This window comes from Corvus hawaiiensis, chromosome 2, assembly GCF_020740725.1.
Source record: "Corvus hawaiiensis isolate bCorHaw1 chromosome 2, bCorHaw1.pri.cur, whole genome shotgun sequence".
Classification (NCBI taxonomy): domain Eukaryota; kingdom Metazoa; phylum Chordata; class Aves; order Passeriformes; family Corvidae; genus Corvus; species Corvus hawaiiensis.
Genome location: NC_063214.1, coordinates 57641705 through 57653862, shown reverse-complemented (window position 1 = coordinate 57653862; position 12158 = coordinate 57641705). Strand labels below are relative to the sequence as shown.

General features: G+C 45.4%; 1 protein-coding gene across 2 annotated transcripts in view; it reads right to left on the bottom strand.

Annotated features, from left to right (window-relative positions):
* The window catches only part of INTS6 (integrator complex subunit 6), a 40868-nt gene extending 39955 nt beyond the window's left edge, over positions 1 to 913 (bottom strand). The window contains exons 1-3 of one of the 2 annotated variants that reach the window (XM_048295213.1): positions 835 to 913; positions 353 to 513; positions 32 to 109 (exon numbers count right to left, since the gene is read on the bottom strand). In XM_048295213.1, the coding sequence (XP_048151170.1) occupies positions 32 to 109; positions 353 to 463 (189 nt within the window). In that variant the 5' untranslated portion in view covers positions 464 to 513; positions 835 to 913. Of the gene's footprint in view, positions 1 to 31; positions 110 to 352; positions 784 to 834 lie in introns of those variants that run through there. The other variant, XM_048295214.1, reaches the window with a different exon arrangement.
* Positions 914 to 12158: the final 11245 nt, after the last annotated feature.

Here is a 12158-nt window from a genome sequence, read left to right as displayed (position 1 = left end):
GGGAGGAGGGGGGGGGGTGAGCGGGGGTTACCTTGATAGCGTAGGGAGGCTCCTCGAAGGTGACCAGCATGTACCTGTCTCCCCTGCTGGCCGGGTCCCGGGCTCGGAGCTGCGGCGCGGGGGACAAAGCAAAGGGTGAGCCGAGAGGCGGCGCCGCCGCCGGAGCCCCCCGGCTCGGCCCGGCCCTCCCCTCCCTCCCTCCCCGCACATACACGCACTCTCTCGCTCTCTCCCGCCCGCCCTCGCCCCGCGCCCCCGGCCCAGGCAGCCCCCCGCTCCCTGCCGCCCCCTCCCCGCGCAGTCACTCTCGCTCGCTCTCTCTCGCCTCCTCTCGCAAGGCAGAGCCCGGTACCTTCATGAAAGTCTCTACAGCGCCTTTGGCTATGTCCAGATAGGTGGTGCCCAGATGGGTGCGCTGGTTCATGGAGGCGGACGTGTCTATCAGGAAGAGTAAGATGGGCATAGTGCGGAGGGGCCGGCGGCCGGGCGGCTACATGGACAGCGGGCGGGGGGCTGAAGGGAGAACCGTGGGGGGGAGGTGAGGGGAAGGAGGGGAGAGAGAGAAGACGGGGGACGGGAGAGGAGTAAGTGGCTGTGAGTGCTGTGCACGGGGAAGGGCGCCTCCCCGCTGCCCCTCTGCCGAGGCGGGGGGGAAGGGGGGGCAGCCCTGCCTGCCCTGCCCTCCTTTGTGTGAGGGGCCTGCTCAGCCCAACACAGGCTGGTTTATGAGGGAGAGGCGGATAGGGCTGCGCTGCTGGCTAACCTTCCCCCCACCACCACCTTCCTCCTCCTCCTCCACCGCCGCCCGCCCTCCCCTCCCCCTGTTGATGTTACTCAGAAGTTTCAGGCGGAGCAGCCGCGGCCCCGCCGCCCCGGCACTTTCTCGCTCTGACTGAGGCGCTTCCTCGCTCGCCGCCCGCTTTTAAGGCAGCCTGGGTAGGTCGGGCCCACCCCTCAAGGACACGTCCCCATCCCACGTGATGGTCTCCCGGCTCCGCCATAGGGCCCCGGAACCCCTCATTAGCATATTCAAATCGGCGGGGCGGGGCGGCGGGGGGCGGCGGGGGCGGGGGCGCGCCGGCGCAGCCGCGGGCGGGGGGGGCGGCCGGCCGGCCGGGGGACACGGGGCAGGGCGGGGAGCGCCGGCCCTCGCAGGGATGCGCTCCGTGGACGCGCTCCAGGAGCCAGGGATGTGGACGGACAGCGCGGGCGGGACGGGAGGGACGGACGGGGAGAGGGATCTGTCGCCGCCGCCCCTCTCGCTGAGCTATTTCGAGAGCTGCGGGGTGACACGTCCCTCGGGGGCAGCGCCCTGCCCGACCCGCCCGCGCGGGGAGGGCGGCAGGGTGGCCCCTGGGGAGCGCCGGGCGGGCCGGGCCGGGCCGGGTCGGGTCGGGCCGGGGCGGTGACTCCGGCGCTGGCGGTTTGTCGCCGCCGGGAGCGGCGGGTGAGTCACGGGGGTGGGAAGGGAGGAGGGAGGAAGGAGGGAGGGAAGAGGGCGGGCGCTACCCCCCGCCCCGTCTCCGGGTGCTGCCGCTCTCCTTGAGGCTGCGGGAAGGTCCCACCTGCCCCCGCAGCGGGTCCTGCCCCCTCGCCGGGAGGAAGGGAGTGAGTGCTTATGGGGCTCTGGGTGGCCTGTGCTGCGGCCAGATGCCAGCGTAGCCGCTCAGGCCCGGGGGGCGTCCAGGGAGCCCCGCCGGCCCCGGTGCCGAGGGAGCGGGGGGATCGCTCTTCAAGGGAACTTCGGCTCCTGGCAGGCAGCACAGGGGTCGCCTGTCGTATCCACTGGGTTTAGGATGGAGAAAACAGTCCGGTACCATTTTGATGATGAATTCCTACAGACATGGTCTGGCCTTTCACTCGATCCTTAGGAAAAAAAATACTGGCTAGCCTTAGCTGTGACCTTTTTCCCTCCATACGGGCAGTGATTAACACTAAGGTTTCTTTCATCCACGCTAAGGCACTCCAGATTTACTTCTTATAAATCATGTAATTATGGAGTGTTCCCAACCAATTAACGACGAAGATCTCTGTTGTCAGTTTTTTGGCGATTTGTTAAGGTTTGGGGTAATTTTTTCCCAGCAATTCAGTCTGCTGTTTCTGCTCATAGCCTTGGAGCAGTAACTCCAGAGCCATTTCTTAGCATAATCTGTTCAGGAGAATGCTCTGCTTCCTATCTGACTGTTTTTTGGGTTTTTTTCCCGATCCAGCTGATGTGCTCCCACAGCTACTGCTCTAGAAGGTTTGAAGCCACTGTGCTCCTTCCTTCTCCCAAGATAAAATTAGCAGTGTTCTGGCTTGATTCATCTTGGTGTTCCAGGCAAGATTTCTGCTTGTTAGGCAAGAGCTTGTTTGGGCTTTTTTATTATAATTTTTTTTTCAGACTAATGGAAAATTAGCATTTCTAGGAAGAGGGAGGGATAGAATCGCATCTCCATTGCAAATTGGTATGCATTCTTATGCCTTCGAGGAGCTTATTTTGGTTTTCCTGTTGGTGCTGCACCTGTGACCTGTGCCATCCTTTCTCAGGCTTTGGGGTGAAATCAAGGGCACTTCCTTTCAGCCCAGTTTACCATTCAAGGCCATTAAAGTATCTCCAATCATAAGGACCCTGTGAGAGCTGGGAAGGAATCTTTGGAGTTGGTGCAGACTAAAGTACAGCAACTTTGGAAATAACATCTTTTACTGTGATTATTTCTCACTGTGGATCGTGCTGCTGGTGGTGTGAGTGGCCAAACTCATGTGCACTCAGTGGCTCTTCAGCTACTTGTATCTTTCCAGCAGTTCAGTATTAGAGCTCTAACAATGGTGCTGGGTCTCATGACCTGCAGCAAGGCTGTTCTGGTACAGGTTCTACTGTATAATCTGAATCCCTCCTGTCAGAGGGAGAAAACCAGCAGGGGCCACAGAGGCCACATTGCTGGGTTACCCTGGAATCCAGCTGCATGCCAGTCCCTGTTACACAGTAAATCATTTGGACTGTCTGAGGGGCTTGATTCACAGTCATTTTCTCTCCACTGAGGTATTTTGGGACACCTTCCTTCCCCTCAGGTCCCCGCAGAAAGTTACAGGTATCTTCTGCAGCTCCTAAGGTCAGCAAGACTGGCTGCTGGAAGAGCAGTAATTGTCTCCCTAAAGTGAGATTCAAGTTGTAGGCTGCAGTGCTGCTGTAGCAAATCACACCTTGGGATTAGTAACGTCATTTGGGAGTAATGTTGACTGAGTGTATGATGATGGCCTTTAATTGGCTTCCTTTTAAATTTCTGAGATAGGCACATTCTTCAGACATGCCATATTCTCTCCTATTTGTATGTTGCTGATATTCCATTGACCATTCTAATAAAACCAGAATCACTTTTGTGTGTAAAACATCATGCATCTTCTTGGGGAACATCTGAAAAATGGGAAACTTCTGGAATGGTTCCTTCTCCAAAGTGCTGGAAAAGAGGCATTTTAGAGTCCTTGCTATACCAAGAAAATGTCATGATGAAAGGCAGCCTGGGCCATGAAGACTTTGTATAAATCCTGGAAGGTCATTTGGAATGTTTATGTTTTGTTGCCAGTAAATGAAGAGAGATCAGGGAAAAAATTATGTAAATTCATGGCGATAGAATCAGTTATAAACCAGCATGAATTCTGAATCAACTTTGAAAATTGCAAGCTGTATGCATGCTGTAACTTTCTTGCAAATGCAGGAGGAAGGTGAGACTGAAGCAGCTGGCCCCACCCTACCCCTAGTTCCCTCAGCCCTGGTAACACTGATGGAAGCATCCCACAGACAAAACTTGTACACAGTTCCAATGGGATTTATGCAATGAAACTAATTTACTGTACTTTTCTGTATGCACTTGCTATTTGCTGTTATCTTGGAGGCCATTTGGAGCATTCAGTCCTTCCTGCTCCTGTGCATCTTCTATTAGATCTGTATTAGATCTGCTATAGGGCAGAATCGTGGCTGGGTGTGTGTTGTCTGTGGTGGGCATTGGTACTTTACTGCTGGGAGCAGGCCAATTTGATTAATATTGAGAAAGATTCTTTCAAAGACAGGTAATCAACCCAAGCCTTAAGTGTGCATCAGCCTCTTGATGTGAGAGTCATAATGGCTGGTACTGCCATCAGAGTCACATTTATAAATCTGTGTGGGAGATTGGCTGCAAAAGAACAAACCCCAGTGATATTAGTGGTTATGCTCATTACTGGCAGAGCTGACACGGCTGAGCAGGGAGAGAGAGTGAGGCTGTCACTGAAAACAGACGCATCTTTCTTTTGCTTTTTTTTGTATGGTGGGCAAAGTGACACCCCATGCACAGTCCAAATGAGCCAGTTGTACCTTTTCTCCTGAGTCAAGACGAATTATTTCAGCAAGCTTCTGGCTGGAGGAATACTCTTGCTGTCCAAAGATTCCACCTACTTCCATACAGGCTTGTATTTCTTGTACATCCATGAGGAAGCATGAATATATATGTATGTCTAAGAATATTTGTTTTCTCATCTTCATAGAATAGGTGTTGTCCATTTGGGGACAAATAAGGTAGTATTGAAAATGCAGATTTACTTTACATTTGAATGCTAAGTCAGTAAACCAAAAATCAAACAAAAGTATGAAAATATACCTAAGAAAACCCCATCATATGAAAAAAGCTGAAGAGCATTTTTCTATCATTTGCTGTTACTGTGTTTTCCTTAAAAAGCTGCTTCTCCAAGTTGATGTTTGTGAAATTTCTGTTGTTGGCCTTATTTTGTCCTAAACTGCAGGCTTAAATGGAAGATGCTGTGTTAATGACCTTCAAGCAGGTCTGAGAACTAAAATTGACAGAATAACTTTTTTTCGTAATTGTCTTTCTCCTCAATATGGAATTGTTTTCACAAAGAAAATTTCCAGGTCTTAGTCAGTCCAGGTCCTAATGACACAGGGAAATTTTTCAGAGCTTCCTTTAAAGTACAATTCTGTAGCCTTTTAGATTATCATTATTGTTTCCCCGCCTATTTAACAGCTATGTTTTCCATTTCCTAATTTTATTCTTATATCATTAAAATATATTTCTTTATACAGCATTCTGGGTTTCAATTTATCTTTTAATACTTGTGTCCTCTTTCTTTTAGTCTTCCTTTAGCCAAGTTCTGTGTATTCAACTCACTTGCTTTTTTCTATAAATAATTTTTTTAACTTGTCTTGCATACATGGCAGCTTATATTGTTGGGGGGTTTTGTTCTTGTCCTGATGGGTTTTTTAACTAGTTTCAATGCAGTGGGGTTGGAGCCTATTTTTTTTTCCTCTTCCCAAAATTCTTGCCAAAGAGAAACTGATTAAATCTTATAATTCAGGTAGCCTAGGTAAACAGAAAACTTTTTTAATGTGTATTCTAGGACGCGAATGAGGGTGCCTATTTTTCCAAGATTTGCAGAGGCAGCTGCCTTCCTTTGAAACTAGCATCTTTTAGAAGCGTGTACTTTGGGTTCCCTAGCACCAGAACACAGCAAAACTACATCCCTCTGCAGAACAATGACCTCTAAAAGAAGTGGCATTCTGGCTTCTCTTCTCTTGGCCCATCTTCAAAGACACCCTCTTTTTCATTGTCCATCCATTGGGAAACCCAGAGGATAGCCTTTGAAGTTTCCTAGGGATTTTTGTATTCCCCACCACCCCTCCAGTCATCCAAATCCCTTGCTGTTTCCTGGCTTGGGAGTTGGAACCGCAGTGAACAGCAGTGTACCATCCAGGGAAAGAACAGTTAATGTAGAAATGCAAGGAAATGGGTACAACAGGAGTTTGATATAGCTTGTTTTCTAACTGTGCAGCCTGAATGTGGGTACTGGGAGACTGAATTCATGAGTATTTGTGAAGTACTTAGGTACTTCCAAATCAAGTTATGATGGAAGTGCACAGTGAGATTATTTTCAGAGGAAAAAACCTGATCTCTTCAAGGTCCTCTGGCTGTGACAGCAGAGTTCAGTCACTTAATGATGGGGAGGTTGCAAGGCACCTGAATAGAAGATAAGGAGGATTTTGTCATTAAGTAAACTGTGATACATGCTTTTCCTTTACTCTTACTGGTCATAGATTGAAAGGTCTTCTAAACTATGCCCTGTCTTCATGTGTATTTAACATTGTTTAATAGAGCAAGACCTCTCCTATTTGGTACTGTGGGGGAATATTAAATATAACATGGAAAAAGCTACTTAAACTTTTCAAAATTGCAGTTGTGATAAGGTAGTACACATAAGAATTCAAATAGATTTACATACAGTTCTTATTTATCCTTTCTGATGTGTTATATTGCTCCTTTCACTTAAGTTAGGGTTCTGGTCAAGAACAAAAACCTGTCTCATCTCTGGGCCTTTAAATTTATTCCATGTCCTGAGTGTCTAAGCTGGTGCATCAAGATCCAAAGGGAACAGAAAACACCCTCTAGCACACAATAAGGCCGGCCTTCCTTCCTTCCTTCCTTCCTTCCTCCCTCCCTCCCTCCCTCCCTCCCTCCCTCCCTCATTTTCCATCCTTGAGATGCTGGTGGCAGCAGCAGCCCATTTGATTACTGATACCACCAGAATGCCCAAGAAAATATCAGAACAGACTTCTCAGTTTACCAGCAGTCCCCCAGGTCATGAACACAGGAGGAGTCTTCTGCATTCACTAAAACAACAGGTTTGAGGAGACTTTTTCTTGTTATTTCAGGGGAGGAAAAAATCATCTCTTGCCAGAATGGCCAGAGGTAATAGTTAGGGCCATTGAAAGTTTGAAAAAGATCATTTGTAGCAATCTGCCTGGTTTTCGGGGTTAATGCATCCTCCACACAAATACCTGTAAAAATGTTGCCATGCAGGCTTTCCTATGACAGGAACAGAACTATGATACTCTTCCTCCACAACACCACTTTTAAATGATCTTTGGGGTGGTTGTTATGGCCCTCCCAGGGAAGCTCCCTGGGGCATGGATGCCTTGCCTGTACCCACTGACCTGAGCAATCCCCTGTCACTGTTCCAGTGATTGCTTTTGTTCATTCCTCCAAGCATTCCTTCTTGCCTTCACTACCAAGTTTCATTAGCCCTGGAAATCATATCCTTCCTGAAGTGCTGGACCCTCCCGCACATTTCATAGCATAGCAACGTAACTTCATTACCATGGATCCCAGACACAAGCGTGCAGAATTTATCTAACTAATCAAGCAGCTAAGGGACACCAATTTCAGCTATAGTCAGCTTGGATTATAAAGCACTTACAGCTAAAAGGTAGCCTACAAGCACCTCCCAGGGAGGCAAAAGAATGAGGTGGGGGGGGGTTTGTTTGTGGTTTGTTTTGTTTGGGTTTTTTTAATGGCATATGTAATGTGCATAGTCTTGGTAAACAGACAGAATTATTCATCCATCCCTAAGCTGCTTCCCGCTGAGGTATCACACCTGCATGTGATATTTGAGAGCTGGGAGTCCTTTCTTTAAAATATTGCCACACTGTAGAGGTTTATTGTCCAACTTTTACTCTGAGTGTGATTATTATGCATTGTCATCTTTTGCCCAAAATCAAAATACACTCTAAAATAAAGATGCACTCAGTTGCTACACAAAGCAGCTGGCTGATGACTGATGTTGAATGGAATATGGACTAGTTGATCTTTTTCCACTTAGCAGTTAATGAAAACTTAAATCTCAACTAGTAGCTAATCGGAAATCTCTACAAAAGCCATCTATAAAGCACAGACTTAGGTCTTCCAGAATACAATTAACCTGATAAAGCCTCTCATCCAGAGAAGGAATCTGTCATCTGTATTCCATGCCTTCAAGGACCTATATCAAGGTGTTTGGGACTGTTTGCTGAGCATGTTATTCAAAAGATGCAATTAAAATGAAGTGAGAGGATTTTTTTCTTTTCTATTTTTACACACCCATTGAAGCTCTGATGTAAGGCCTATTTGTCATAGAAAACTTAAATGGGTGCCACAGGGGGAAAATCTCTCTTGCACCAATTTGCAGAAAAATAGTGTCTTGTTTTCTAAATATTTCAAATGAGAAGGAAGGACACTTAAAACACAGCTTTGGAAAACACAAAAGGATAATTCTTACTGACTTAAAGACTACAAAAAAATTTCTCATTAGGAAAATTTAGAATTGACTTGAGACCAGCTTACAGCAAAACCTGAATTAGAAGTGTAACCTTTTTTCATAACAAGACTTCACCAAGCAGTGCTATTTTTGTCAGTGATGAGTTCCTTTGTTGCTGGAGATGGCTTTCAATTTCATGATGTTGCAATCGGAAAGCCTTAAATGTTTCAGAATCAGTTCTAATATTTTCCTGTTGGTAAGCCATTTTTAAGACAACCTACCATTTATGGTTATTTTCCAAACATGGGGCCAAAATAAAAAGTCCAAGAAAGCCCATCCCATAATTCACATTGACAGTAAGTGTATGCTTCTCCAGGTTTAGCAGAGTGTGTGTGTACACCAGTCGTGTGATGAGTGTAACGTTTTCTCTGAGTTTCTCCTGGTCTTTTCCTCTTTTAAGGTATTTCTATTTTCTGTTAGTCTGTTTTCCTAGGAACTTGACACCGATACATGCATTTCTGTTTGCTGGTTTGTGTGAGTTGTGAATAAAGATAGCAGTGATTTATATAACTGGGGTCTCAAAGGATGATGAAACTTAACAATGCAAAAACCAGGCTTTTAACTATTATATGCATTCCATTACATCTCAGGGTATTGCAGGTTGGTTTTTTAAAATTTTATTTTCCTTGATCAATTCTTATTTTTCTTCATGTCTTCCATTTCATGTCCTTTTTATCTCCTCTTTCAGAAGAATTACAATATGTTTTTCTTGACATTTCTACTTAGATATGGCTTATCTACTTAGATATGGCTCTCCTCAGCTGGCTGAGGAAAAAAAAAGCCAAAACTACTAATTTGCTCTGACAAGTGCTTTCACTCTTTGTGTTTTCGATGATTGGTTGTGCTGTGTGCTGGACTTCTGTAGCAGCTAATTAGTAACTCCTGATGCCAGAGTAACTCCTGATTCCAAAGGTTGACAGATACCATTTGAGCTCTCATTTCAGAGGTAAATGACAGCCCTTTAACCCAATTATAGTCCAGTGTGGCATAATTGGACTCATTTGTGATCCTTTACCAACTGGCTACTACAGTTAATTTATGGGAAATGGGACAGTATTCTTTTTTTCAAGGGGAATTAGAGTCTATTATGCTTTAATTTATACATTGTTTAGAATTCTCCAGACTGTTTATACCTTAGCACCAATTTTTCCATTTCTGCATCTGCTCATTATTTCCTAATTCCTTTTTATTATACTGAAATCTATTGTTTCTGTGTTAACATGCTTTACAGAAGTTTTCACTGAGACATTTGGAGTTTTTACTTTTGTTACAGTGTCCCTCTAATTAATACAGCCAATTTCACTATAATGTCAATTACTTTGTGGAGTATATAACTGTGACCATCATCTAAATCTGTTCCTTATTGCACTGGTAGCAGTGCAGCAGACCACTGCCACTAGCATCACACTTTCCTGTAATTCTGACACTGTAGTGAATTCCTTCCCAACTGGCAATAAGAAGGTCTTACACAGCTCTTTCTCTGCTTGAATTCTCTGTTTTCTGGATTGTGAAATTGTCCTCTGCATAATTCAAGAACCGCTTCATGATCTATGTTTGGCAGAATTTGTTACCCAACAGATGTCTGGACAGTTAATGACCTCTGTAAGTACATCCCTGTGATTTCTTGCTACTGATGGTCCAAGAATTTTTAATCTATTCTGCTACAAGTCAGCACTTGAGCAGCATGTTACCTCTTATTATAAAACAAAAGCATAAAATCTGTATAAATTTTCTTTTCAGAATTGTTATGCCTAGTCAGAAGTGGTATTTTTCTTCTGAATCTTTGTTCATGTATGTGTACATACCATGCACACATGCACATAGCTCCATATTTTTCCTTGGCCCAAACCAAAGGACATGAATGAAAACCCCTGAAATTAATCAAAATACAGTTTCAGAGGAAGATTACTCCCATAAACACAAGTCAGAACTCACACTGCATGTCTTCAAATTGGGGAAAGGGTAGATGCCTAAAAATGGTCTATGGTAGCAAAGCCTCTTTGACTGTCACTTTTACACATATAGCAAATGTAGTCTTACATTTGAAGAGGATTTGAAGGCACTGGAGTGATGTGTTCTCAGTATGAAATCATGCTGCAGCTGCACAACCATTCCCTCTTTCCTCCCCCCCCCCCCCCCCCCCCCATTCAGATCAAGCTCTAGCCCATCTCTGCATAGGAAAGTTGTCCTAGTTTCTCTTCTGGGTTTTTTTTTTTCTGTTCAGTTATCGGCACTTGTGAGAGGAAAATTGTCAGGCAGGATTGTATTAAAGAGGAGGTAAGAGAGTCTCTAACATCTGGCACTCATCTGCCAGAGGAGAGAGTCAAGGAATTGAATGCGGATTGATACAGGTCCAGTCAGACATCCCTGTGGAGATATTCTGCAAGCCAGGTGCTGAAGTTCCCAGAACATAAATCTGCACAGTGAAGTGCTTGAGAGGATGGCTTGTACTTCAATGTGTGCCACTGTGAAGCAGAGAAATTAGGCTGCCTGCATACAAGTGCTCCTCTAGCAGTCAAGGTCCCAGCAGCTGCCTGGAACTCTCACCACATAGCTCCTGAAAGCCAGGAAGTTTGCTAGATGTCTCATTGGTACCTGCTTCTGCAGAGGAAGGGTCATTGTGGCCAAACTGCTGGATAGGAAGGTACCCAAACACTGGAGAAATGTTCATCAGCTGGATCTACACTGGTAAGGTTCAGAAGCCAATGCTCTGGCATTCTATGCAGAGCTCTTACAATTGAGGTATAGGCAGATTACTTGGCAATTTTGGCATGAAACTCCTGGCAACCTCTCAGATGGTATGTGGATATGGCTTGGAGGACAGCATGGAGCAGGAGCCATTTCCTCAAAAGCAATTTTACATCATCACTTTTGGGTGAAGAAGAAAATGTAGTTCTGCAATGCAAGCTAGGACACACTGTTTTGCCTCAGAACCCGAAGAACAATCTCTGGTTTGTTTTATGAGCTAGCAGAGCTGGAGCAGGTACCTGAATTTCTTGCTACAATTTTGGTCTTGGCCTCTCCAGCTTTGGCAAAAGGTTTCTTTTTCTGTTAGGTGGGGGGATGGAGGGGTGGGTTGTTTGGGTTTTTTTTTTTGCGGGGAGGGAGATTGAGGATTTAGTTTGTTTGTTTCATGTGTTTAAGTATGCATGCATATCTACTTTTGGTTTTCTTCAGATGGAGAAACCTGTTTCCAACACTCATTCAATACAATTTGAGGGTCTTTACATGTTCTTAATTACTACCTATCCCCTTCTCCAGTGTCTTCTCACTTGAACACTTTGGGAGACATGGCCAATTCTTAGTGTTTCCTGTCATGGTTCAATGGCAAATAACTATTGCCCTAGTCCTGTCTTGTTACTGAAGCTGATCTAGCATGCCAGACAAGTTCTTTTGGTTTCAAGAGCATCGCTTGGCCTCCTATGGAGTCTTTTGAGCACCTAAAGGTGCCTTTTTATACTGATACCTGGTTTAGAGCCTTTGTGTGAAAATTGTCCTGTGCTCATATTAAGCATACAATACAGATGCTATTCTGGGGCTAGTTAGCTTGAATTTTGGGGGCTGGTGAAAACTACTGGGAATGTAATTTTTTTCCTCCTCTCTCCCAGATGGACTGACTCACAGGTTTGCTTTGTTTTCCTGTTTGGAGATTCCTTGTGCACTTTCAGAGGTACAAGCTGTACACTCGTCAGTTCCTCAGTCTTCACAGGGGTATTTCTACTATCTTGTCAGATTATATTTTTATACAAGGAGGTCACTGAGTTACAGATGAGGACATGACTGAATAATTGGTTTTGCCCTCCAAACATGTGGCCTCTTGTCTCTAGAGCACTTCCTATTTTACAATAAAGAGTATTATTTCTCCCGCTTTCATGAATTTTCATATTTGGTGGATGTCCTACAGTGGGCCAGTGCTTTCACACCCACTCTTGTCCCAAAGGAAGTCTTCCTAAAGCAGCTAAACGTGACTCAGATATGGTTCTCTCTTCAAAATCAAAGGGTACTCTGTAGGTTGTGACAATAAACATATGGGCCTACTACTGTGCAAGATGTTCAAAGCA